The sequence below is a fragment of the Scophthalmus maximus genome, chromosome 8 (assembly GCF_022379125.1).
Source record: "Scophthalmus maximus strain ysfricsl-2021 chromosome 8, ASM2237912v1, whole genome shotgun sequence".
Classification (NCBI taxonomy): domain Eukaryota; kingdom Metazoa; phylum Chordata; class Actinopteri; order Pleuronectiformes; family Scophthalmidae; genus Scophthalmus; species Scophthalmus maximus.
This window is the reverse complement of record NC_061522.1, coordinates 18,357,501-18,382,976: the sequence shown is the minus strand read 5'-3', so window position 1 is coordinate 18,382,976 and position 25,476 is coordinate 18,357,501. Positions and strand designations below refer to the sequence as shown.

Below are 25,476 nucleotides of genomic sequence, written 5' to 3'. Positions count from 1 at the left end.
AAAAGATATGTACAACCACCTGTTTTTACCTCATTGTGGTCACTCCAGCGGGACTGCCTGAAAAGGCCATTATATGACCTCTCACCCTTGGGGGACACCACAACATTTTATTTTTCAAAAACGTACTTATTTTCAAGCATACAAATTATTCACACTATATTATCCTGCCAAATTAAGAAAATATACGGTGGCAGCTTGTTGGGATTTTTTTCACTACAGAAAAAAGGGTACATTGAAACCTTTAAAGAGTACAGGCAAAACAGTTAAAAATACAGGCTCCAACATAAATACTATAAGTGCCTACACTAAGTGAACATTAATTTCAAATACCATTCTAAATACAGGAAAAAAGTAGACCATAAATGTGTTTTGAACATAGGAACTTACATGAGTGTGCATTTTCCTATGTGTTTTAAGTTCTCTCTATATATTTATATATCATAAATCTCTCCCCAATGCAAATTTTTGTTCAACCTGAAGACTTGTGTATAGTAAAGGCAAAAAAGATGAGAGACATGTCCATCACAATTCATTACATAGTGATCAAGTGCCGGATGTCACCAAGACAGAGAAGAGAAACAACAATAAAAAATAAACAAAATTTAAATAAGTTTCTCCCCTAAAGATATCGAAGTGTTACTTTAAAAAAAAGAGAAGAAATCAACAACACAGTTCATTTATCTTTTTAAATCAAATGTGTAGAATGTTTTGTCTTTCTGTAATGAGCAGTACATTTCTATGGTTGGTATGAAGCAGGATATTTCTATGGCGGTTCCTGCATTGATACCCCGAGAGCCAAACTGATTCAGTTCTCAGGAGGAGACGTGGCTGACGACAGTGGCTGACGACAGTCTCTCTCGCTTCCTTGTTATGAATGCAAAGCAATGACACCACACTAATCCGTCTGCATAAGAGCATAGGTTTTCCCTTGAGTGTCCGACTGTAAACTGGGAAAATTGAACAGTGCACGTATTTAGTCCCAGATCTGAAATCCGGTCCTCAATTTATACTCAACCACTGTACCTCCGATTAGAGAGACAGATACAGAATCCAAGGCAGAGTGACAAGTGCTATATCATCAACAATGATAGGGGGGTGGAGATAACGATACAACTACCACAATGAGGTCTAGAGCATGTCAACTCAATAGAACACAAAATGTGTACATTTTACTCTTAAAAACTTGCGTGGAAGGGGAAGTTCTTCTCTCTTTTTTTTTTTGCTAAATTCAGATTCTTGACTTTTGATTTGAACATCCGAGATCATTTCCAACGTGAGTTAATTGAAAAAAAAAAGTTTTTCAGATTACTTAAGGGTTTTTTTCTAAGATCTAATGCAGTAAAGAGAATAAGCACTATAAGGACATAAAACATTTGATTTGTAGAGACACCTGGTCAACCCACTCCCCACCCGCTACTCGGAGCCCTCCACCCACCCATACCCTCATACACCCAGCCCCAAAAAACACCCGCCCCCATCCCGCCCTCACCCAAAATCTGTCTGGCTTAGAGCAACTAAAACCCACTCGGTGGTCTTCGAGTGGCTGCGGGGCTACACTGCCTGCCTGGCTGACACAGAAGAAAACATTCTGTGCTACTTACAAAAGAAAAGGAAACTGCAAACTTTTTTTTTTTTTTTTAAAGAAAATAAAAACACTCTGGAAAATTAAGAGCTTTTCGTTGGTTATGACAACCCCCTCTCAGTGTGGTACACATGTACCAGAAAAATGATAAACACCTAAACCAAAACTCTATACACCAAGCTCCTACTCCTTTTTTAGCATGTAACATGCCAGTAAACAGAATCATAATCTGGAGAATAACAATATACATGAGTCAGGCAGATAAATGATTTACCAGAGATACACATAACCTTTTTTTTTTTCTTTTTTCTTTTCTTTTTCATTTTTGTTCCAGCTGGTTCCTTATGCTCTGCTAAGTCACAAAACGACAGGGTCATGCAGGTGCTTGATGCAAGTACCTGCTTATTCCATATGTGCACAAAAATGTCCTGTAATCTTCGATAGCTGAAACTCCGAGCTTATAGCAAAAAGGAGGATTAACTAATGCGGGTAAAATATCCAAGGCACTCTTTGTTGTCATTTCACACCATATTGTTAATTTCATTGCTGTTTGTAAAAGAAATATTTCATGGCGTAGTGCCTAGCATTTCATAGGCAGCCCAATTTTTTATTATATATATATATCTCTTATCTCAATCTTGCATGGAAAGTCTTTCACAAAGATCAGTCTTAAGTGTGACCCTGCTTGTCTTGATGTTTTGATAATATGACACTGTCCACTATGTTCGAAACACAAAACTGTACATGATATGTAAAACAGTATGTACTGTATGCAGCATGGGTTCTCAGAATTAATGTTTTTTTTTTTATGTTGAAGAAACAAAAAGTATCAACAGCAACACATGTACAACCAAACCCACCAGCCGAGGACAATTTTTCTCTCTAAGTAGCCAAAACACACCGAGCATGCTGTCCAGTTACAAAAAAATACAAAACGTGTAAATTATTGCACAATAGAAAGGCTCAAAAAGTTTTGCGTTTGATGCAATAGTATTGCCCCAATGATGGATCATGCACTCAGCTTTTTCCAGTCGGGGGATTTTAACAGAGCTGTACTGTGTACTGGTGTCTAACCCTGTTGTCCTTTCCCCTCACTTATCGGCTAGTTAGCCAGGGTCACTTCTTAGCCAGAGGAGCTGAGAGAGAGAGCTGCCAGCATGCTGCTCTTTGCCTACTCAGTCTTAATATCATTAGCCAGAGGGCGGTCACTGTGCCACTTCTTCATGTGTTTCTCCAGAGTGCTGTATACACTGAAAGGCATGTGGCAGATTTCACATTTGTACACGTCCTTGCCCATCTGTCCGTGGGTCTTCATGTGGCGGGTGAGCTTTGAGCTCTGGGCGCACGCGTAGCTGCACAGCTCACACTTGTAGGGCCGCTCTCCAGTGTGACTGCGTCGGTGCACTGTCAAGTTGCTGCAGTTCTTGAACACCTTGCCGCAGTACTCGCAAGTGTCACTGCGGCGGCCGTCCTTGGAGCTCGGCCTGCCGTTCCCGCTGCCGCCGTGGGGAGTGCTGGCCCCGCTGCCGGTGCCGCTGCGTCCCGAAGTGGCCCGTTCCCCGTCCAGCTCGCCAGGGGGCGTGGAGAAGCGCAGGCTGCCGTTCTCTGACGAGTGCTCAGAGGAGGAGGCAAAGGGCGATTGTCTGGAGTCCCCACCCGTGAAGTTGATGAAGGGGTCCTTGAGTTGTCGTGAGGCAGCGTAGCCTGCTAGCCACTGGGAGTAGACATTCTCTGTGTTTGGGATAGTGGGCGTGGGGGGGTCGAGGTCCTTCTCCACCTTGATCCGCTTGGAAATGGGACTGAGGGAGCCGGGGCTGACCCCTCCATCCAGCAGCTTCCGGGACAGGCTGTCAGTGGATAGGGGTCCCAGGCCATTCATGGTCGTGGTGGTTCCGTCATCTGCCCGGTCTGACTCCATGGCTGAATCCTCATCACCAGGCTCCTGGGACGAGCTCCGGCGGCGTGGATGCAGGGCCTCACTGTTCTCGTGGTGGCGGGCCCCTTCTAGGCGCAGGCTGAAACGATATTCATTCCTTCCCTCTTCTTCTTCCACTCCAGGCTTACTTTCAATTTCCTCCTCCTCCTCTTCCTCCTCTTCTTCTTCCTCCTCTTCTTCCTCCTCTTCCTCCTCCTCCTCCTCCTCCTCTTCCTCCTCCTCTTCTCCATTCATCAGACCATTGTTCTCACTCTTGAACTTCGCCACCACAGACTTGAGGGCATCTGTGGCACTACCCATCAGCTCACTGGTACCTGGCTCGGGAGAGCTGGCAGTCGAGAGGCCGTCATCTGACTTGGCATTAAGTGCTGACGACTTGCTCTGACAGTGTGTCTTCATGTGTCGTTTCAGTTTGCTGGCCTGGGTGCAAGCATGGTTACAGAGGTGACACTTGAATGGCTTTTCCCCTGTGTGGCTACGCCGGTGAACGATTAGGTTGCTCTGGAACTTGAAGGTCTTCCCGCAGAACTCACAAGACTTTGCCTTGAGAGGTGTGCTCGGCTGGACTGCATTTGATACGGTATTAGGGGTGGAACGGGAGCCAGACGGTGACTGAGAGGTGGAGAGGGGAGGAGTGGCTGAAAACGGAGGCTTTGAACCTGGCTGGAATGGCTGCAGCAGCCGTTGCATATGGTTGGGCCTGTTGGGGGAGAGGGGTGGGGAAGCCCCAGTGGCATTCCCGGCCAGCTCGCGTAGACGTCTAGAGAAGTCCATGCTCGGAGGGGGTTCTAATGGCACTGAGTTGAGCCTCATCACCCTGTCAAAGGCGCTGGGATGGTGGGTTGCCAGGGCCAGGTCATCGGGACTGAGGTGGTGGCGTGGTGGCGGGCTGAACAACGGTGGGGTGCGGGGGTAGCGACCCTCGCGAGGTGTGGATGCCGAATCCCGGCCGGACCCAGAGCCCGGCATCCGCAGGAGGCTGTAAGGACTACCATCAGCTAAGTGGACAGCATGGAGGGGAGGCTGGGAGGAGACACAGTCGCCCCCCATCCCGGGAGCTGTAGCCACGCGGGGGGTGAGGGGGCTGCCGGGCTCACTCTCCAGATAGATGCGGAAGCCGTGGGTGTTCTGGGCGTGCTGGAGCAGGAACCAGGCACTGGTGAAGGGCTGCTTGCACGTGGTGCAGGTGTAACTGCTGGGCTCATCTTTATCTGACAACACAAAGGGACACAAAGAGAAACAAAATATTAATCAACTGAAAATAATAATAAAAAAGGACTGAAGCAACTACTTACTGATGAACACGTAACTGATATTACAGTCACTGTTGAAGCGGTGGTTGTAAAAGAAAAACTAGCAATTACGAAAATGCCCTGATGTGCATCACATTACCAGTCATTTTTATGCAAAAGCACGGATTGAAGCAGCTTTTTAAAAATCCTAAAAACGGCATGGCATAATTGTATAATTGTGTTATTACAAAATCCGAGATCCTGAACTAGAACACTTCTGGAAGATCAAATATGCATTTTATAATATCATCAAACTGGTATTAACTTCCAGTGAGTACACAAAAGAATAAATAAAACAATAATGAGACATATCTCAGGCAGCAAATACACAATTTACACAGTTGAGGAGACATAGGAATATTTCAAACAATAATTGACTTTCCATAGCACTTGCACACTGACCTGAGATTTGCCTGACAATGCACGCCTAATCTCATTAAACACACTCATCTCCCCTCCGATGCCTTGTTTACAGAATTAGCCAGGCTAAAGTGGGACATGTATCTGATGCTGCATATTAACGCTGATTACAAATAAGAGGTTACATGTTAATAAATTGCACCAGCTTTTATCACAAAAAACACACATCCGCAACAGAATGAAGCAAAGGCGAAAAAATGATGTGTTTGTGTGTGGGTGGGGAAGCTTCTATGAAAATGCATTTCATGCATTACTTTTTCTATTTCTGATATTTCATGCTTTATGGATTTATTTAAATCCTCTCAGGTGAAGAGAAAAGGAGAAGAAGGGGAAAGCAGAAGTGAGAGATATGCAAAATAAGAAGCATCCGCCACTTGCAAATGTGCTCCCTCTTTCATCTTTTGGCAGTCTTATCCTTTCTTCTCTTTTTTCACTGGAGGGCATTTTTTTCTGAAGTCATTTGCAGACACTGAACCCAAAACCATGGCCACACTGTGCTGGAGAGGGAGAACGAGGGAGAGGGAGGACGGAAGATGGGCCGAATGTGTGCGATCGCGACTACGGGCAATACCTAAGATGGTGGATGGACAGTCCTGCATGTTTAAAGCCTGCCGGGGCTGCGAGACAAAGGGGTGAAGAAGGGGGCAGAAAGAGAAGATGGCTGCAAAGAAGAGAAAGAGGGATGTTGTGGATGAGTGGAAGAGAGGGGAACAGATAAGTGTTCAGTGCTTCTTCTTTCCATCTCACGTCCACGGCCACCGTGGCCCCCTCCGAACAATCTCACTTAAAGACCAGAACACGACACAAAATGTGCACCCAATCAAAACTACACGCAAACCTTTTCCTCCTGACTGAAAAGAGTTGGAAGGGGGGTATACTGGTAAATTATGGATCATTACAATCTGCTAAAATTACAGTTAATTGCTGCCACCTGCAAGGGGCTTTGACCCACTATGGAATTTTTCCATCATAAAAAAGCCATTTGCCCATACGCGTTTTTGCTCCCTCTCTCATAGGCACAAATAAAATCTGCCCATTACATTGCTTTGGTTATATGCATGTTTCCTGCATTATGTGTGGTTTTATTGCTTTAAATAGAGAGCCTCATATCACTTGTAAAATAGCTGTAATAACATGGCCTCTCCTGTTCTTTTCTCCTTGATTCGCAGCGCATGCACACTTCCCTCTGCCGATGTGTGAGCAGACGGCGCATGCACGAGGACGAAAAATGAATTTTCTGTTGTTTGTGAAGGACGAGATAGGGAGAGGGGGGTGGGGGTTGGAACATGCGGTCTGCTCCTCCTAAGACGTCCGTCAGAGGAGAAAGAGTGAAGTAAGGAGGCAGGGAAAAGGGAAGGGAGTGAACGAGGGAGAGAAGTGTGGCGTGAAGGGGACATCCCTAATGACAACCCACCCCATTTCTGAAGGACACGAGGGCCACAGCACAGCACTTTAAAGGCAGTAGTCAATGCATATTCTTATTTATCAGAAAAAAACAGTGCGTCTTGTGCTATGCAATCACAAGCCCATCCATGGGTATTTGACAAACAGCCCTCATGCCACAAGCAGCGACGATAATTGTTATTCCCCGAGCGGGGAGTGGACAGATTGATGGGCATCCAAAAAGCCAAGACCAACGCATGCCCACGTTCATAGCAATGACAGAGAAGAAACTGAAATAAGTCCACTATTGTTCTTAATAGCTGTCCTCAAAGGAATGGAAGGACATTTACTCAAACGGAGAAATGACATTCTTACAAGGCGTTTGACGGCCTTGAAGGGTTTTTTTTTTTGTGCGAGCATATAAAGGCAGAGAACTGTGCGAGCGAGGAAGGATGATCTTATAAATAAGTCCGTCCTCTAATGGAATAAAGGAGAACTCCCTCTCGCTCTCTCCGTCTGTTTCTCTCCTTCCAGTAACTGTAAGTCTGTGGTGAGTTAGGGCTGGAGAGCAGGAGAGCTGGAGCTAATGCTGGATCTCCAGGTCCCTTTGAAATAGGATCAGCAGAGAGGAGAAATCACACTGACAACCCCTTAGCTGCCATTTCATGGCATGGGCTGAAAGAGGGGACTTTGGGGGAGAGAAGACGGCGGGCGCATATGAGAAGTGAGAGAGCAGAGGGGATCAGGGGCAGAAAAGTAGGAGAACGAGAATCGGAAGGGGGAAAAAGAAACTATAAGGGGAGCGAACAGGGAAGAAATGTAACAGTCAAAGGAAGGGGGGGGGGGGGGGGGTCCAATGGACATTGTGTACTGCTATCGGGCAGAGAAAACCATCCAGGCCTCGTGCAAAAACCAAACGAGACTAACTCGTTCGCAAGGGCAGAGGGGAAATAATGGACGCATTAGAAAGCAGATACGGTCGCCTGCAGCTGCTGACACCATATCCATGCCCATGTCCCGGAACACAGCGTTGACCGGACAAAGCACGGAGACGCACAAACGAATCTAGGAGGCCGAGGCTCCGTGTACATTTTGCTTATGCAGATTGCTCTATTGTTCGTGACCCAACCCCCAAACCAAGTCTCACACGATCCCACTCTCCTTCAATCACCGCACACACACACACACACACACACACACACACACACACACACACACACACACACACTCACACACACACACACACACACACACACACACTCACACACACACACACACACAGACACACACACACGCACAGACACACACACACACACACACACACAATGACAATGCCACATCGTCCCACCATTACCCCTGTAAGCCCAAACACGACGCATCGCCGTGATATCCATGACATTAATGATGCCTTAAGTCTCTTCCTCCCTTCACCTCTCAATCGAACCTTCATCTACCTGCTCCCCCAAACTTTCTAGCCATACAATCAAAAGTTACCAGACTTGGCTTGACCTCCATTTGCTTTTTTTCTCCGCTCGTCCTTGACCAGCCCCGATCGTGGGCTATGGCCATCCTGATGTGACCACGCAGCTCTCACTGATATTGGTCATTTAGCTAATGGAGGAGGGAGCTAACAGGATTAGCTCGCAGGGCCTTCCAAAAGGAGAAGGAGCAAGAGGAGGAGGAGGAAGCCACAGAGACACAGGGGGACGAGCGTGTCACTGCCATTTCCCAAAGATATCAGTCGCCTGGGCTCGGGCGCACTCGCACACACACCTGAAAAGTGATTATGCTGATAGCAGGTCTTTGCCAATATTCATAAGTGTTTATAGGTGTTGGAGTGAGTGCCTCGGGAAGACGGATTGTTGTCAATACAGTGCCTCTTAGGAGCGCCTCAGCCATAACTGGCGTTAATGTGATTACCACTCTGTTTATGTCATTAGGGTATTCACAGTCCGGGATTGGACAGGGGTGAAGGGTGAGGCGGGAGAGGAGAGGCAGAGGAGGAAGGTGGGGAGGTGGCGGAGGCTCCCATTAGAGCTCTTCTTCCCTGGCATGTGTTTTTTCTAAATTCACCCTCTTTGTATGTGACTTTCAACTGACTTAGCTGGAAAGGTTTTGGTAGAAAGACTTAATAAGTATTCAATTGTGCACCACCGTTCATATTTTGGTATCGCGTGGGGTGTCTCACACATGTTATCATCCAGAGATGCTGTGGATCTGTCTCTGGATCCTTGACCTTTCACCCTGCTTCTCTGTCTCTCGCTGTTTGTCTGTGTTTCTCTGCCACAGCCACACACACACACACACACACACACACACACACACACACACACATGCACCCGGGCTCGCACACTCACTCCTTTGTCCTGGCCCAGACTTGTTGTGGTGCGCCGAGCCACTGGCCAGAGACAAAAGCCTTGTTTGACCAACACTTGTTCCTGAGACAAAGCCGGATACAGGAAATACGGTTTACTAAACAGAAAGCCAGCCAGGGGACAGAACAGGCCTGCATCCCGGGCTTTTTTACGAGGCCAATGTGGACCGCGGCCTGCGACGCTGGCTGGTTTTGGATTCACACATTACACAATTGAGAGATGCTGACCACTAACTACTACACACATCACACATGGAGAGAAATAAAAGAGGAGAGGGGATGGAAGGCTAAAGATGGGGAAAGAGAGAAGTAAAGCCGTGCTGGCATGAAAAAGCAAGGGGGGGGGGGGCACATGGTGGTCTTTGAGGGCCTGTGCCCAGTACAAAGTAATCTGCTGGCTCTGGCTGTGTCTCCAGTCGGACTTTCACACTTCTTACCTTTCCTTTCCCCCTCTCCTGAAAGTTGATAAGAGCAACAGTCGAACTGAGGCGTCTCTGAGACACTAAGAAACCATTATGGACAGATGGCACCCACACAGAGGCCAATGAATGCATGCACCATGCACAATAGACAAGTGTGTGTGTGTGTGTGTGTGTTTGCGTGTGTGTGTGTGCACGTGTGCGTGGCATGCGTGAGACTGTTCCTTTAATGGGTCTACATGGTCATTGTTAACGAGTATGACCACATGAGTTTTTCCATGTATGCATATGTGTGTGTGTGTGTCTGTGTGTGTGTGTGTGTGTAAGATTGAGTGTGTGTTATATTTGAATGTAATACACTGGCCACAATCTTTTAAAATTAGAATTGCTCTGCGTTGTCTGATTCCCTCCGTAACCTTACTCCCTTTGATCTTTTTCTCGGCTGAACTGTATTTGAACTGACCATCCACCCACCCATCCGTCCGTCCGTCCATCTCTCTCTTCCTCCATCCATCCATCCTTTCCCACTAAGCCCAGCTGGACAGCTTCGTGCTTGGGTGCGGCCGGGTCCGGCAGACCTCGCAATAGGCTGGGCCAGCCACGTCTCGGATGCAGATCATTATTTGCTCTCTGCTTACCAGCGACGGTGGGAGGCCGCACTCACTTGTTTCTCATCCTACCTCTAATGGTACAGTGAAAAGACCTCTGGGCTCCTAAGCTTAACCAGTCTAATTAAATGGACCATCGCTTATGTAAGCGTCCGCGGAGATTATTTATTAAGTTGGGATCCGCTTCACTGGATCAAACTGCCGTCAACAAAAGCCAACGCTCAGTGGAGTAGGTATTAAATAAAGGAGTTGGAATCAAAGAAACTGCAAACTGCCAAGTGTCAGTTTAAGCACACATATCCAGGTACATAAGAAGACTTAATCAAGCAGGGGTATTTTGGGACTCAGGCAATCTCCCAGATGGGCAAGGAGTCTCTGAGCACTACAGAGGGGAAATGTGAAAATTGTTCTGTCAAAGAGAAAGGTAGGTCTCAATAAACTGCAGCTTAGGGGGGGGGGGGGGGAGTTAAATAGGCTAATGAAGAATATAAGAGAATATAATATTATACAATAGAACAGAATGCATGGATATTTTCCTTTCATCACAATACTGCATTCAGATGAGAGCATCTGCTGTCTTTCCTTACAAGCATCATCCCTGTGTGAAGTGCACAGACAAGATAGCCTCCGTGAGACACGAGGCCAGCAGCCTGAGCTTTCGCTATCTCTGCATAGCTCAGCTATGACAGGCTGGCGTCCCCGCAGAAAGGATGGAGGGGGACCAGGGAGGTCGACTAGCTGCACATTTCTGCATAAATCTCCAGATAGATAGCATCGGGAGGAGAGAAACAGGGGAGAGGGGCAGGCGAGCAGCGAGGGATGATAAGGCCCCCGGGGCAGGGCATTCGACACTGTCAAAACTGTTTCATCTCCGGCTATTGGACGAGTGGAGCGCGTTATGATCCTGCATACCATTTGCCAGGACGCGACTCGGCTTCACCGGAGCATACAGGGCCTCGTATCTGACCTCCACGCTTTCCCCCCTGTTCAGTCTCCGTAGACATGCAAGGGAGCACAAACACCGCATGGGGGGGGGGGGGGGACTGCGGTGGTCTGCAGTGAACACACTGCAGTCACGTCACAACGCAACATACAAAAACAGCTGATTAGCAACAGCTTTACTGGTGACTATTTGAGCAAGATGCACAAAAATCACAAGATGCCAGTGGTTTTAAATTGCCATTGAATTGTCTAATTGCACTATCAGGAGGGAACCGGAGAGACGAATGAAAGCTCACACGCAGTAATGAGAATGGGTAATGAGTAATGGCTTCAACTCTCACAATAAAACTGTATCTGAACGATAGTTATTAAAAAACAAATGCACTTTTATAATGTTAATGAACAAGAACTGCATCATGGGAGCTTAACAAGACTGATATTTACCCGGGCTGCTGTTTTCGCCTGTATGCAAGGCCACCACACAAAGATAAGGCGCGGAAAGGGAACTGCAGAACAGTAGTGCTGATTTACATTGCACGCGTTTCATGTGCTTTGCTTTTTTTCTACAATGAATCCAAATTTAACATACTACCACAGAACAAGAACGTTTTGCTGATACGCAAGTCATTTATCCGCTAATCCGATAAAAAAGATCTATCCTCTGGCAGGATCTGTGTATCAAGTACAAATGAACTATCCTGCTCAAAGACACTTAAACAGGAATGCCTCCCCGTTCTCTTCTTGTAAACATAAAAGACCCTTTTATAGGATGTTCTATACCATGAAGTGTGATGCCGATTGTATTTATTGTCTTTAACTTCCATTCTTTTTTACATATCACCTAAAAGCCCAAGGTTTGACGCCTTTGATATGTAGCCAGTAAAATGCTAGTGTTTCCTTTATCACCCACAGTATGCACTAGATGAACTTAGACGATACAGAATATACATTTATAGATAAGCCAAACATGCACATACGTGTAAACATAACGCTTGCATAATTATTACAGTTGAAAAGCGACGAATGAGAAATAAATGATAGCAGTGAGACATAACGCAGAGGGTAAACAAAAATTACCAAGCCCACTGTGAGAGAGCAAGAAAGACAGACGGGGAGAGAGAGAGAGAGAGAGAGAGAGAGAGAGAGAGAGAGAGAGAGAGAGAGAGGGAGGGAGCAAGAAGAAAAGTTGAAGTGGAAGAGTGGGCAGTTAGAGACCAGAGACAGGCACAGACCTGCAGTCAGGGTATCTGAGCTGATGGAAGTCCACACACACACACACACACACACACACACACACACACAGACAGACAGAGAGAGAGAGAGAGAGAGAGAGAGAGAGAGTGTCTGGACTGAGTAAACACTTCAGTGTGTGGAGGATAGAGTCACCCCCCCCCCCACCCCACCCCCCACCCGCTCTCCGTCCTTCCCGGAGTCTGTCTGCTCCTTCGTCACTCCTACTTCCATCATACTATTTCCTTATCACACTCTGATGACAGAACTGAGAGGTTAAAGTGGGTCTGCCTTTACACACACACACACACACACGGCCTACTCTAACTCTAAAATGCTTGGCCCATGATACACGCTCACGTAGTTTCTCAAAATCGCTCTCTTCGTGCGCTCAAAGGGACGCCACCTTTGGCTATAAAACACCTGTGCCACGCTACAACTCCTCTCGTCTTCTCCGCCCACTCATTTAGTGGCTGGCAGATCTCAAAATCCATCCATCAGGCCAGTGTGTACAAGTCTTGTCTTTTTCTCCTCATACCTTTTTGCCCGTGGGTGCTCTGTCACTGTGAATAATGTTTCCAGAGAAAATGAGATGCACACAGCAGACCGGGCAAAGGAAAAGGAGGAGAGGCGAAACAGGCCAAAGCCACTCAATGTTATCTTAATCTCTGTGCGACGGCACCGCGGTTGGAGCAGTTTGAGGGTCTGTGCATCTTGGGGTTCCAGATGCACTTGGATCAGCGGTGAACTATAACATTTTCATGCCCCGGCGCTTGTGGGGAACCGTCAGGGGACAAAGAGTTACAACTAATGTTGACCTGAGTTGTTTGTTACCGAATACACCCAGAAGCTGTTTAGCACGGACCATCATTGAGATACCAGTGAACAAGGGCCGTTTTAAACATGCAGTTATTTTTCACTCTGTCCTACCACCTCAGGGTGAGAGGACCAGGGCATGTGAGCTTGGGCCAACCATAGCAGCTCGTTATGCATACGCGCCTCAAGGCATTGTGGAGGAACATGGCACTTTAGAACAAGAGGGCCAGTGTGTTGGAGTGTCCCGTGGCCCGGAGCTGTGGAGGCTGAGGGTTTAACACGCGTCCCATCTGGTGTGTGTGACTGTGCACACGGTGGTCGAGTGGTTAAGGAGGCATCAATAGCCAGACTCTTTAGATCGAGGGGTATCTCGGGTCATCTTGTAAATCCATTTTTCTTAGAATTGTAGAAGTGGCAGATCGAGAGAGCTATGCGTGTCCACGGGTTGACCTCAGAACTGAAGCCTGGACTTTGGTTCAGGGTATTTTTCTTGTAAATGTTCGCATAGCTCCATTTCCCCAAGATATATTTACTGCAATGTTAAATGTTAATAAATAGTGAATCCAAGGATATGAAGTTCACTGATCTTGTAATGAGGACACGGCTACTAACAGTGGGACATCAATGCCCGAACCGACCACCATCCACGCACCCAGCCCTCCATTTTTCCTGTCCCATCATTAATTCATCGAGGAGAACACAGTGCTGGTCCACTTCTCAACCCGGACGCTGTCCAAATCCTGATTAAAATTGCAAAATGGCCTCCTGTTCCATCTTATTTCCCTTCAAGACATTCTGACAGAAGAACAGGAAATGACGTGGCAGAGTGGGGAAGTGGTCAGATATTCTATAAGTCACCTTCTCCTCTGCTCAGTACTGCAATTTGACATCAATGCTGCCACGACCTTGGCATTACCAAAAAGCTGACCCATAGGCTTCATGCCATTCAGTGTCACACTTTTATGATCCATTACTTTGGATCGCATACAAACGCTTGCCAGACCCAATGAGTCAAGGTTGGATTATACATTACAGGGCACAGTGTATTATTTCCCAATGACCCAAGACTGCACCGTTCATGCCGTTCAAGACTATAGGGTAAGAGCAGGGGTGAAGGCAGCCAGTGCGTACCCACATGTAATGTTTACCATCAATAACAGCCCATAAGATGGATGGGCCATATGCTTGGCAATGTCAGGCCACGCTCCACACAATTCCTCATCTCCGAGGGCTCGCCGTACCAGATTCCTGCTTACTAATTGAAGACATGTGGTCTGATCAGCCACCATGGCGACACGCGAGAGGCAGACGAAGTGGTGGACATTAGGACCTTGTGCGGCGCGGAAAGTTAACACCCGGAGCGCTGGGAGACCAAATCTGCATTATGTATCAGTGATACGTTTAACTTCGCCGCACTATACGTCCCTGTAAGTATCGTTTGAAATGATATTTGACACAGCGACCTGTGTCATTTCAGTTTCATCTGGTGCACACACGCGCGCACACACACACACACACACACACACACACACACACACACACACACACACACACTGTCACTGGCCCTGTTAAAAATACAGCATGTGGACCCTTCCGCTTATCCTCCCTGGAGGTGTGTCAGGAACATGCATAGGTCCACGCAGTAGTGAGCGTGATATTAATTAAGGTAGCCAACCTGTAGGTTCCTTTGTGCCCAGCTGTAGAGCATAAATCTGGCTTTTAACGAGGCTAGGGCCCTAAGATCTCAAACCGTGCTGGAATGCTACCTGCGCAGCCGTGCCAAAAATCTGTCTGGGTCTAGGGCTCCTATAGATCACTATGTTTAAAGGGGGGCTATAGCGACCTGCCCTGGGGAGGGAGGGAGGGAGGGAGGGAGGGCAGAGGAGCAGAAAAGAAGGGGTGGCAAAAGGGGGGCATGAGCTATTTCTTTTGGGTCATCCGGTTTATGTGCGCCGTTGGTGTGTACGTGTGCGTACGTGCGGCAGCACAACAAATTCTCCTGTTTTTTTATGAGGATGCTGTTTAAAAAAAAAGCGATATGACACATGGGGCTAATAGGAGACAGTGCGATAAAGACAGAGCAGGAGGACTGCTGTAACGGGTGCAAACTGCTCCAATGGATCAGCAAAGGTCAAGGAATCATCGGGCAAAAAAAAAGGAATAATAAATTCCTTTTCTTTACCCTCAGAGACATTAGTAGTAAAGGTCTGAGAGAAACGCACACTCTGCCTCCAGCTTTTAGACGTGAGGAGCAGTCGAGGAGCCGGATATGTGGAGAAAGTCTGTGTTCCTTAAGTGACAGAAGGATTTATGCCACAGACAGCTGCAGGACAGGACAAACGCATGTACAGACTGACTGACTGGCGGACTGGTTGAGTCCACCTCCGAGCCAACGTCTCTGCACAGACAGGGGTCCATGAACTCAGACATTCCACAACAGGCAGTGGCAAGACACGCTCGCACACACATACAACCAATGCAGGGACATGATGCAAACACACACACACGTTTTACAATCACTATAACTCAATATGTGACCGCAGGAATGGGTCAGAGCTCACTTAGCTCCATTTTTCTAAAGCAACGTGTTGAACTATACTGCCGTTTGTTTTCATATGCATCAAAGAGTACTGCACACCTCGCCAATGCCATGCCTACACTCCCGGGAAGCTCACCAGCTAACCAGCCGTACACAAATAAGTCAGTGTGGAAGTGCAGAAATTTGGATTAATGGCTGATCAGGGGATGGGTAGTGCTGGTTTCTCAGGCTGCACTCTGCCGCACCACCTGAGATTTATGGGCCAGATGTTTGTGCTATTGCTTCTCTAACGGACTATAAAACTTCATTTACAGAAGGCAGCGGCGGAGTCTCGATGTAAAGCGTCGCCAACGTGCAGAAATTTCGCCGAGGCGGTGCAAATGTCAAACCCAAATAAATGAAGAAAGTAATTACAAACAGCGTTCACTACTGGGAATTCTTGTACACCCCCGAGATTTCTCCTTCCCTCTCTCTTTTGCTTTCTCTTCCTCGTGTCACTTGGACAATGACAGCCCAGACAGGAACGGAGCTCCACTCTCTGCCAACGCGAACTCAGGTTCTCAAGATCCACCCTGTCATTTTGAGAGGGGCTGACAACCTCTGACTGACGCAGGGGTTGCAGGGCCATTGACCCGGTGAACTGCTTGTGTTGCATTCCCAGAAATGAACTTTGTGAATTTGCGCAAGGTCAAACTGTAAAGATCCTTTACGCTCATTCCATACATGTCCAGCTGATATAGTGTACGCCTACAGAAAGCGCCCAAGAACAACCCAACCAGATTACTATCACACGTACCTTTGACAACACCATATACATATATAAGGACTTAAAAAGACGTATGTATGCTCTTTAAACGCATTGGCCTTTATTGCTCTCATCCAGTTCCATCACCTTTGCAGCTCGCAGAGGGGTATCTGATGAAAAGGGGAATGAATTAAGGGCAGTGAAAGTACAAGGATATTGGCTGAGGAGGAAGGGTTGAGGTTGAGGGGTGTCGGGAGTGGCGTAGAAAGCTGTGCAGAGGAGAAGATGGGGGTAAAAAACAAAAAGGGTGGTGGACAGCTTTACACTGCAGCACCCATTCTAGATTACATTAGTGGCAGCTGCTTCCTTTGTGTGGTTTTATGGCCTGGCCCCAAGAAAAAGCTGCTAAAATTTCATTTAATCTGCTGCAGAAACTCAAGTGTCTGTCAGCCACTCAAACAAGGGGGCCTAAAAGCACTATGCTCTCAGATGACTGAGGCGAAACAACGCTAATAATATCTCTCTCCGTGGCCACACAGGGCAGACATTTTGTGTAACCAAAGAGGGCTCGCCTGTGCAGCCGGTGCATGGGAAACTGGCCCACTCTCGCGGTCCAGGGGCAGGCCTTTAATGGCCGGTGAGGGAGCCAGACAACGTCCCCCTTCTTCCCTCCTTCGCTCCCCCCCTTATCTGCACCTCCTGTTCATCCTTCCAAGTCATTAGCTTATGTTAATCGCTAAAACTACCACGAGTGACCCCCAATTTCATTTAGTATGCCACTACACTTAACAGCAGATGACAACGCAGCTGTTACGGCGGATTTATTAAGGTAAAATAACTATACGACTGAGGCTACATTTTGTGCTAATTTGAATTAGCTGCCAACACTCAGGGTGCAATCAGATAAGATCCAATGCTTGTTAGGTTTCTCTGCTTAAAACAAAAATCTGCAAATTCAACAGTCTTTTACATTCACGTGCTCCTTTTGTTGCGGATAATAACATCTTTTTTTTTAATTGCTTCGTTAGATAAAATACCTAACCTTGTAAACTATGGACAGCGGGTTGACAAAGTACTTTTGCCAAAAACCTCAGTCTATAAAAGTCCAAAAACAAAACTTTCTTTTAAAAACAAATGTCTCGGTTGCCTACTTAATATCTTCTTCATATCTTAAAGAGACAGATACCCCAAATTATCCCCCCCCCAAAAATAGGCCAACAACAGTTTGCAGGCTGTGTTAGCATGACACAGGGATGGGGTTTTGACAGCAGTAGTAACTGACAGAAAGCAGCGGTACAGGCAGCGGTTAGAGGCAGCTTCCTTCCTGGGCTTTTGGGTTTACAAAGTGACATATGTCCATATACATTTTGTTCAGATACACAGTGAGGAAGAGATGGGGGGGGGGGGGGGGTGTCCATTTCCTCTGACCTTTCAGATAAAAAAGATGGCAGCAGTGAGGGGAACTAGGGGCATGGGAGAGGAAAAAACAGTGAACTGAGCCGATAAAGGAAAAGGCCCTTTAAGCAGAGATAGAGGTAGAGGGAGTACCATCAGCCGGTCGGGACAAGATCTTTGAATGGGGCAGAGCACGGAAGACATGAGTAAGCTTGAGACTTCCCCGCAGGCCCCACAGGAGCAAGTGTCGCCGCTCACGCTCTCAGGTTTGGCTGAGGATTAAGGGACTGGCACACCTCTGTGTGAGGATGACGACAACAAAGCATCCCATAAGTGGACAGAGTCGTGAGCCTTTCTCCTCCCAAACTTAAAAGAAAATCATTGTGATGCTCAACAGCTTTACGTGTTTCACTACAACTTCTGGTTAGACCGGAGGTACTTGCAACTCCGTGGCAAAGAACAATAGAAGGATGTCATGAACCATGAGAAGTTTGATATCACAATGTGGTGTCAGGTGAAGTTTGAAGTTACATCCGGCAGCCGATTACCTAATTTAGCAGAGAGAGTATAACTGGAAATGGACTCTAATTTACAAAGTGTACGTTGTCGGTTTAGTCTACAACAAAATCTGACAAATGGTGTCTTTTTAATGGCGTCTCCGCTGCATATGAAAGTGGTATCAATCCACTCATCTAATTCTGACCGAGACAGCCGATAAGTATCTTTCCCTAAATGTTTAAGTATTCCTTAATCTCCTGCATCCTCCACTGACACCGGTCAGCTTAATCAAAATGACATCAGGGGCGTGACGTCCAAAAGAAATTGAGCTGATTTAAACTTGAACTGCTCGTAGGAGGGGGCTGTAAAAAAAACCAGCACTCTGAAACCTTCGAGAATAAGTTAAAAAAAGGATTCGCTGGCTCAGGACAGTCACCCTTTTCCATGTAATACAGTGTTGAGGCGCAAAAAGTCATAAAAGAAGCAGGAAAAAGCAAGATAAAGGAAAAGCAACACAGAAGCACAAATGAGCTCTAATGAAGACATTGCAGGCTGTGGAAGGGGGGAGGCGAAGAGGTGGGCGAGGGCAAATTAACCTTTTTAATTGGAGAGTGGTGGCCCTCTTTGGACCCTGCAGTTGGACCCACGAGTGCTGACAGATGATGAGAGGGAAATGGCAGGCCTATTACAGGCAATCTGGCCCTGCAACTTGGCAGACCACCGCACTACCAGAGCCTTGGGAGAACAGGGCATGTCCAGCATGGAAAGCACTGGCTGCCAGACCGCTCGCTGGCAGAGGAGGGCTTGCCTCAATAAACCTGGCACTTTGAACCGTGGGGTAAAGGGTTGTCATGAGGAAGTCTGGTTTCTCGTCCGATAACAAAATACGGCCGAGAAAAAGGAGAAGGGCTTTGCATAAATGAGAGAGGGAGAGAGAGGGAACCAGTCTGACAGGTATGAGGGGAAAAGAGCGGGGCCTGGCAGGGAGGTGTGAGGGTGAAGAAATGCACACTGAAATCCACACACCATTTGGGTTCAGGTGATATGTACTGTATCATGCACACACACACACACACGCACACACACAGATTTTATTTTTTCAATCCAAAGCATCTGCCCCGGTGTGCACCAAGGAGCCAGCTGTAAGTAAAAGACATCAGAGAGGATGGCTTCCTGTCTGTCTTTCCTTCTGTCCGTGTGTGTGTGTGTGTCTGTGTGTGTGTGCGCGCGTGTGTGTGTGTGTGTGTGTGTGTGTTTGTGTGTGTGTGACTGGATGCGAGAGACATGTTTATGTCTGGGCATACAAGAAAAACAAACATCAAGGTCAGAGAAGCTGGAGTCTGTCCAAGCAACAGATAGCCCTCTCTTAACAGGCTGCAGGCCTGTTTTAACAAAAGCCTCCGGCCGGGGGAGGGGGGGTGTGGGGACACCAGGATGTAGACAGAACCCAGGATTTCATATTGGATATCGAAGCTCTAGCACTCTTGCAGTGTTACCTGAACGCCTGTCACCTGACGTCTGAATGACACTTGTTTAGTTGTACTGTGAATGATGTCATGGTAAAAAAGAAAGCGAAGTAAAGCAAAGTTTCATCCCACGTGCTTCGCTCTCGGTGACAGCCGCCTCGTTTACTCTCTCACTGTACAGAGGACAGTTGATATAAACATAATCCTGACGCCTGGTCTCTAACGCTGACCCCAATAGCCAGACGTCCATGGACATCTCTACAGTAGGTCAACACCGCAAAGACAAAGAATCACCACTCCCTACCTCTGCACCCCCCCCCCCCATCCCCTTTCCACCTTTCATTTGTCTATGTATCCCTCCTTTTGTCTATCTGCCTTGCATTATGTATTCTAATGTATCTGGAACAGGACAGACAACACAATGTGTTGCTTTTAATCATGCAAACCCACATAAGAGATGATACACTGAATTGTGTAAGTCTCACATTATTTACATTTTAGTGAAACACACACACGCATGCACGTGCATGCCCACACGCACACACACACACACACACACACACACACACACACACACCCAGTGTTCCTCCATCAGCATCTTCTGCCTGTACACGAAGGCTACACACTCTCACTTGCAAATTTGTCCCTCACTCTCACCGTCTTTGTATGTGTCCATAAACACACACACACACACTCACACACACACTACGCACACACACCAGACACATGGCCGAAGAGAGCAGACTACCATCTGGGAGCAGTGGCCGGCTTTGTCTGGGGGGGGGGGTTTGGAAACGCCGACACAACCCCCCTTCAACACACACTCACACACACATAAACTATACACATCCCTTGCAATGGCCCCCATCGCCCTCCCTATCCAACTGCTCTAAGTGTGAGAGCTCTTCTCATACAATCTGCGCATATACATATGCAAATTTGCAGGGGGGTGGGGGGGGTGGGCAGCATTATAAAAAACAGCCATCATCTCACACACACACACACACACACACACAGAAGCCAGATATTTAGTTGGCTTCGGCACCAAAGTAGCCACGCAAGAGTTCTGGAAAAAGAAAACATGTTTTCCGAGAACTGGAGCGAGAGCTAGAAGGCAAGGAGAAAGGGGGGAAAGAGGAACCGTCTTTATAAATAACAAATTAATGTGAGCGTGTGTGAAATACATGCAAATGGGATTGCATGCATTTACACGGAGACACGCATAAACACATGCGCATGAAGACACGCAAACATACATAAACCATGTTCGCCCTGCAGCATGCATGTGCCGAATGCACGCGCAAGAACTCGCTCCGTCAATCGACGCCAGATGTAACACAAGTGCCCTCACATTTGACATCCCCTGTGACCAAGCTTCCACTGTCAACTTTGTGTATTTGACACCTTACAATGTCCAAGACGTAAAAGAATCAAGCTGATGACATAAAAACATCTGTCACGAAGTTTAACCAAGTGGTACGTGGCTGCGCGTGAATTCTTGTACGTCTTTTGTCTTGTGCGCATTCAGCACGATCAAAAAACCACCGGGAAGGAAAAAGGAGAGAGAGACAAATAGAGACCGAGGGAGACAGACACCTGCGAGGCTTGCTGGGAAGGCGACACCTGACCCACTCCTCCTCCTCCTAATCGCTCACTTCCGACTTCACACTCAAATTTCCCACTTTTTGAAACAAAATCACTTATCTCACCTCGGCACCTCACGTTCACATTGGCTCCAGCCATGGTCACATTTCTTTCCCTGATGTCTGGAATTGTTGTTTTTTTTTTCTTCTTCTCAGCATTGTGACCATGTGCATACCCACAGAAATACCCTTTGATCAGCGTGATGGACGAATGATAGCAGTATAGCCTCAAGAAGGACTCGGATTAATGAATTCTCGCAGTCTTGCAGTGATAAACTCTTGGTGCCTCGAATTCCTCAGATGTGACAGAGCTTTCTGATCTGCCATCTTGAGGCAGGGTTCGTTGCGCGAGCTGCAAGCATTTGAAGTGGAACGGCGAACAGCCTGCTCTCAAAACTCAAGGGACACATCCGAGTCGTAATTAGGAAGAGGGAGCCGCGTCCATATTTTATGGCGCTCGCAAGACACAAAACACATTCGCGGGCGTGATTTCCATTACTGCCACATGTGTACATCTATCTATCTATGGTTATATTTGTTTGCGTGTAAAGTTGACACAGATAGAGGGTTTCTTGCCCACGCTGCACAACGGTCCATTATGTACATGTTCCATATCAAGTTCTCTCTCCCGGTTTTCACCACTCTCATGTTTGCTGTAATGTTTTCAGTACACAATAGCAGCGGCCGGTGTTAAGCTCATGTTGCCCCATCACGAGGAGAGCACCAACAACAACCAAACACTTTTCCCTCCTCTTCCCACCCTGTTTACGGCCGGATCCGTTCGTCTTTCACTTTGTTCCCACGCTCCCTCGCTCCTTTTTTTCTCTCTCCTCTGCATTGTCCTGTGCCCTCAGGTTGGAAGGTTCTCTCTGTTTCCTCCTCTAAAGCCTGGAAAGAACAGAGGAGGAGGACGAGAGGAGGCGAGCGGGAGAGGGGAGAGGGGGAGAGAGAGGGAGAGGGGAGACCAGAGGAGGGCCAGGCGACCGGGCCTGTCCGTTCGCCTCCTTCGGCCGGGGCTGGCAAACCGGTCTGAACTGGTTCTGACATAGGTGAACCAGAGACGTGTCCTCTTACGCCTCTGGACAAAGGACCATGGTGGCATTCCATCCACAGGCAGCAGGTACCAGGGAAGTATGCATCCGTGCGTGCATGTAAGTGTGTGTGTGTGAGTGTGTGTGTGTGTGTGTGTGTGTGTCCCAAGACCTTTGAGGCCTGGACCATTGCCAAGTTCATCTGTTAATGGACAGCTACTAGGAGAGCGGCCCCATCCCCCTCTCTCCCTCCTCCCCGTGTCTCCGGCAGTCGTGCCTGCTCACGACCCGCCCTTAACCTCCCCAACCCCCAGCCAGGCCTGCCCAGATACAGGCCCTCACTCTCCCTCTCCCTCTCCCTCCTCCTTCACTCCCTTTCTTTCTCCCTTCCCCTGCAAGCTATATCATTCCCATTCTTCTCCTCCTCCTCCGCACTGCCCCCCCAACACTCTGTGCTTCTCCTATTCAAGATAAACAGAGTGCTTCAAGTTCAGGGGACACCCTGGGACCCTTTAACAAAGCCATCTATCATGCTGTCTGCCTGGGACTCCTTTGGCCATAGCAGGCTCTGCCGCCACATCTCTCTCTCTCTCGCCGTCTCTCTCTCTCAATCTGCATGTGTGTGTGAGCGTGAACTCACACAGGCTGGACATAGACCGACCGGCCACGCTGCAAACCCAGACTTACTAGTTGCTCTGGCCGATCCCGAGCTGGACAATTTCCCCATTGTGTTTGTGGCCCCTCCTGGCCCCCTTCAGGACCAGAGCAAAGACAGAGACCCCCCCCCCCCTCCTCACCCTTCCCTCCTCTTCTGCCAACATGCCCCCCCCCCCCTCCTGTTAAAACGAGACCAACTCGCGACACGGAGGCACGCCACAGGGTGAAGAACGGCACGCACACGTACGGGCCACTTTTTCTCCACACCTCAGAGACGGACTCGGCTGACCCCTCCCCGGGTCCCCCTGAAGTCAAACTGTGGGACGATTAACCAAACTGTCAACAGTTTAATAGTCTGGGAATAAGAGACTGACAGTAGTGCTAGGAGCTGTGTGTAAACACCGTGGAGATTTTGAACGCGACATAAAGGACAGAGAGAGAGAGAGAGAGAGAGAGAACAAACAGACAGAAGCCTCATCCACACAAAGATCCTGCAGCATTTAAGCATTCAATTATCTAAGTAGGTTTGCTGTAGGGAAATAATATAATATGGCAGCGAGTAGGAAAATAAGGACGCCATAGAGAGAGAGCATTGTGAATATACCATGCGGGATAACTAAATGATTAACTGCTGATGAACTAAATGATTCATTCCAAAACTTTCACTCAGCTGAAACTAAATTTGAGATATTTTGATTCAGCTTCACGGTCGTTCCGCTGCTGAACTGTCAAGTGTTAAACTGGGAGATGTTCTCTCATATTTAGTCCAGGCCATTCACATCAATGTGGGTTTACTAAATGCACAGTTTATTTTTTGCATAATTGCAGTTTTATCACAATTTGCGTCTAAATTCTTAAAGGTTTGGTTAGGTTGTGTGTTGGCTGGCATTCATGGCATTGTGGACATCACTCCGCCGTCTTTTAGGAGATGGCATGTTCTTTTGCTAAATCTCTCTCGTGGACTAAGCCAATAAACAAATGTGGTTAAATCCCTTTAATTAAATGTAAGATATATATATATATATTTCTTAGCTATTGCTTTTGATTCCACCGGTGCTGGAAGATTTCCACAAATCCTGCCAGGTGCTGGGCAGGTAAATTGCTCAAGTGTCTTCCTTGCCGAAACCCTTCCAGCCTCTGTTCCCGCGCAACACTGACAAGGACTATTCCAAGAGTAGTTACGAGTCAAGGTGCATGTAGTTAAGCGGCTAGAGAGAGAGAGAGAGAGTTTTCTGCCGGCTAATCAACTCTCTCAACCATCTCACGCCTGGTAAAGGAGAGGGACCAGGAGTCGTGTCATGGACACACACACACACAGACACACACACACACACACACACACACGGACGCATTTTCCATCTCTCTTCCTGCCTCTCTCACTCCCTCTCTTCCTCCCGCTTCCATGCCTCTCTCCGACAAACCGCCACGGCAGCGGCCCCGAAAGGCCCAGCAGCTGCTGTCCTCTCCCGCCTGCCACGGAGTGGGACCAGCCTGCCGGTTTTAGAGTGCTAAATTATCCATTAGATGTTATCAAGTTGTAGCGGGGTGATGCCATTCTGCAAGGAGCCATTAATCTTTCATAGGTCCTAGGCACGGCGTGGACTGGGACGCGCTGCCTGGACCTCCCCACCACTCCCGACGTGCACCCCCCCCCCCCCCCTCACCACTCAACGAGCTGCACGCAAACTTGGACATGCACACACAGTCGGGCGGACATCCGCGCGCACAGTCAACAAATACACAGGCTGACGTGAACGCGGCCAGGTACATGCTCTTGCACTCAAGCTCTCGCAGAAACAGCCCGGACAGAGCTTCTGTTAGGGCGGACATCCAAACATCCAAATGTCTTGCCTTGTGCGTCTTTCATCCCCCTTTTTCCCTTCTAAGAGAAACAAACATTTTGAGCCAAGCCTTGAAATTTACCGTGTTTCCATGCCCTCACACTAGCACACCTCACACTCCCCCCCCCCCCCCCCCCTTTTCTCTCCTCCTCATCTCTCCCTCTGCCTCTCCCCTCCCTCCTCTTGCTGTGGCCTGGCAGGCAGGCAGGGCAGACATGTTCAGAATGCACTCCGGTAATGGGCTAATCAAAAATGCAAAACAATTGGCAATTACCGCGCAGGGCCCTAATGGTCATTAGAATTTACAACAAGGTAATGAACTGAGAGTCAGCCTGGTCCATGCATATTCATAAAGCAATCAGGCCTTTGAAGATTAAAGAAGCGCTTCAAATTTAAATGAGGGCGCCAGCATGTTATCAGTGAGATTCAGCCTGCAAAAGTAAAGGGTGCCAGAGACAGGCGTGTGCATTTATGAATGTGTATGCGGGTACGGCTGTGTGTGACGAGGGCTGGGGGTCAGTTTGGTGTGGGGGATGGAGTGGAGGTGTAAGTATTTGTGCGTGTGTGTGTGTGTGTGTGTGCGCGTGTGTGGGTGCATGCATCCGTGATGACGATGTGCGTCGGTCTCAACGGTGTGCCAAATTGCGCCTGCCTGCATT

At 47.9% G+C, this 25,476-nt stretch overlaps 1 protein-coding gene across 1 annotated transcript in view; it reads right to left on the bottom strand.

Moving 5' to 3' along the window:
• Positions 1–1,594: 1,594 nt before the first annotated feature.
• Positions 1,595–25,476, bottom strand: part of bcl11ab (BAF chromatin remodeling complex subunit BCL11A b) — a 33,213-nt gene continuing 9,331 nt past the window's right edge. Inside the window, exon 3 of the mRNA XM_035637739.2 lies at positions 1,595–4,729. Within this exon, the coding sequence (XP_035493632.2) occupies positions 2,754–4,729 (1,976 nt within the window). The 3' untranslated portion in view covers positions 1,595–2,753. The remainder of the gene's footprint in view (positions 4,730–25,476) is intronic.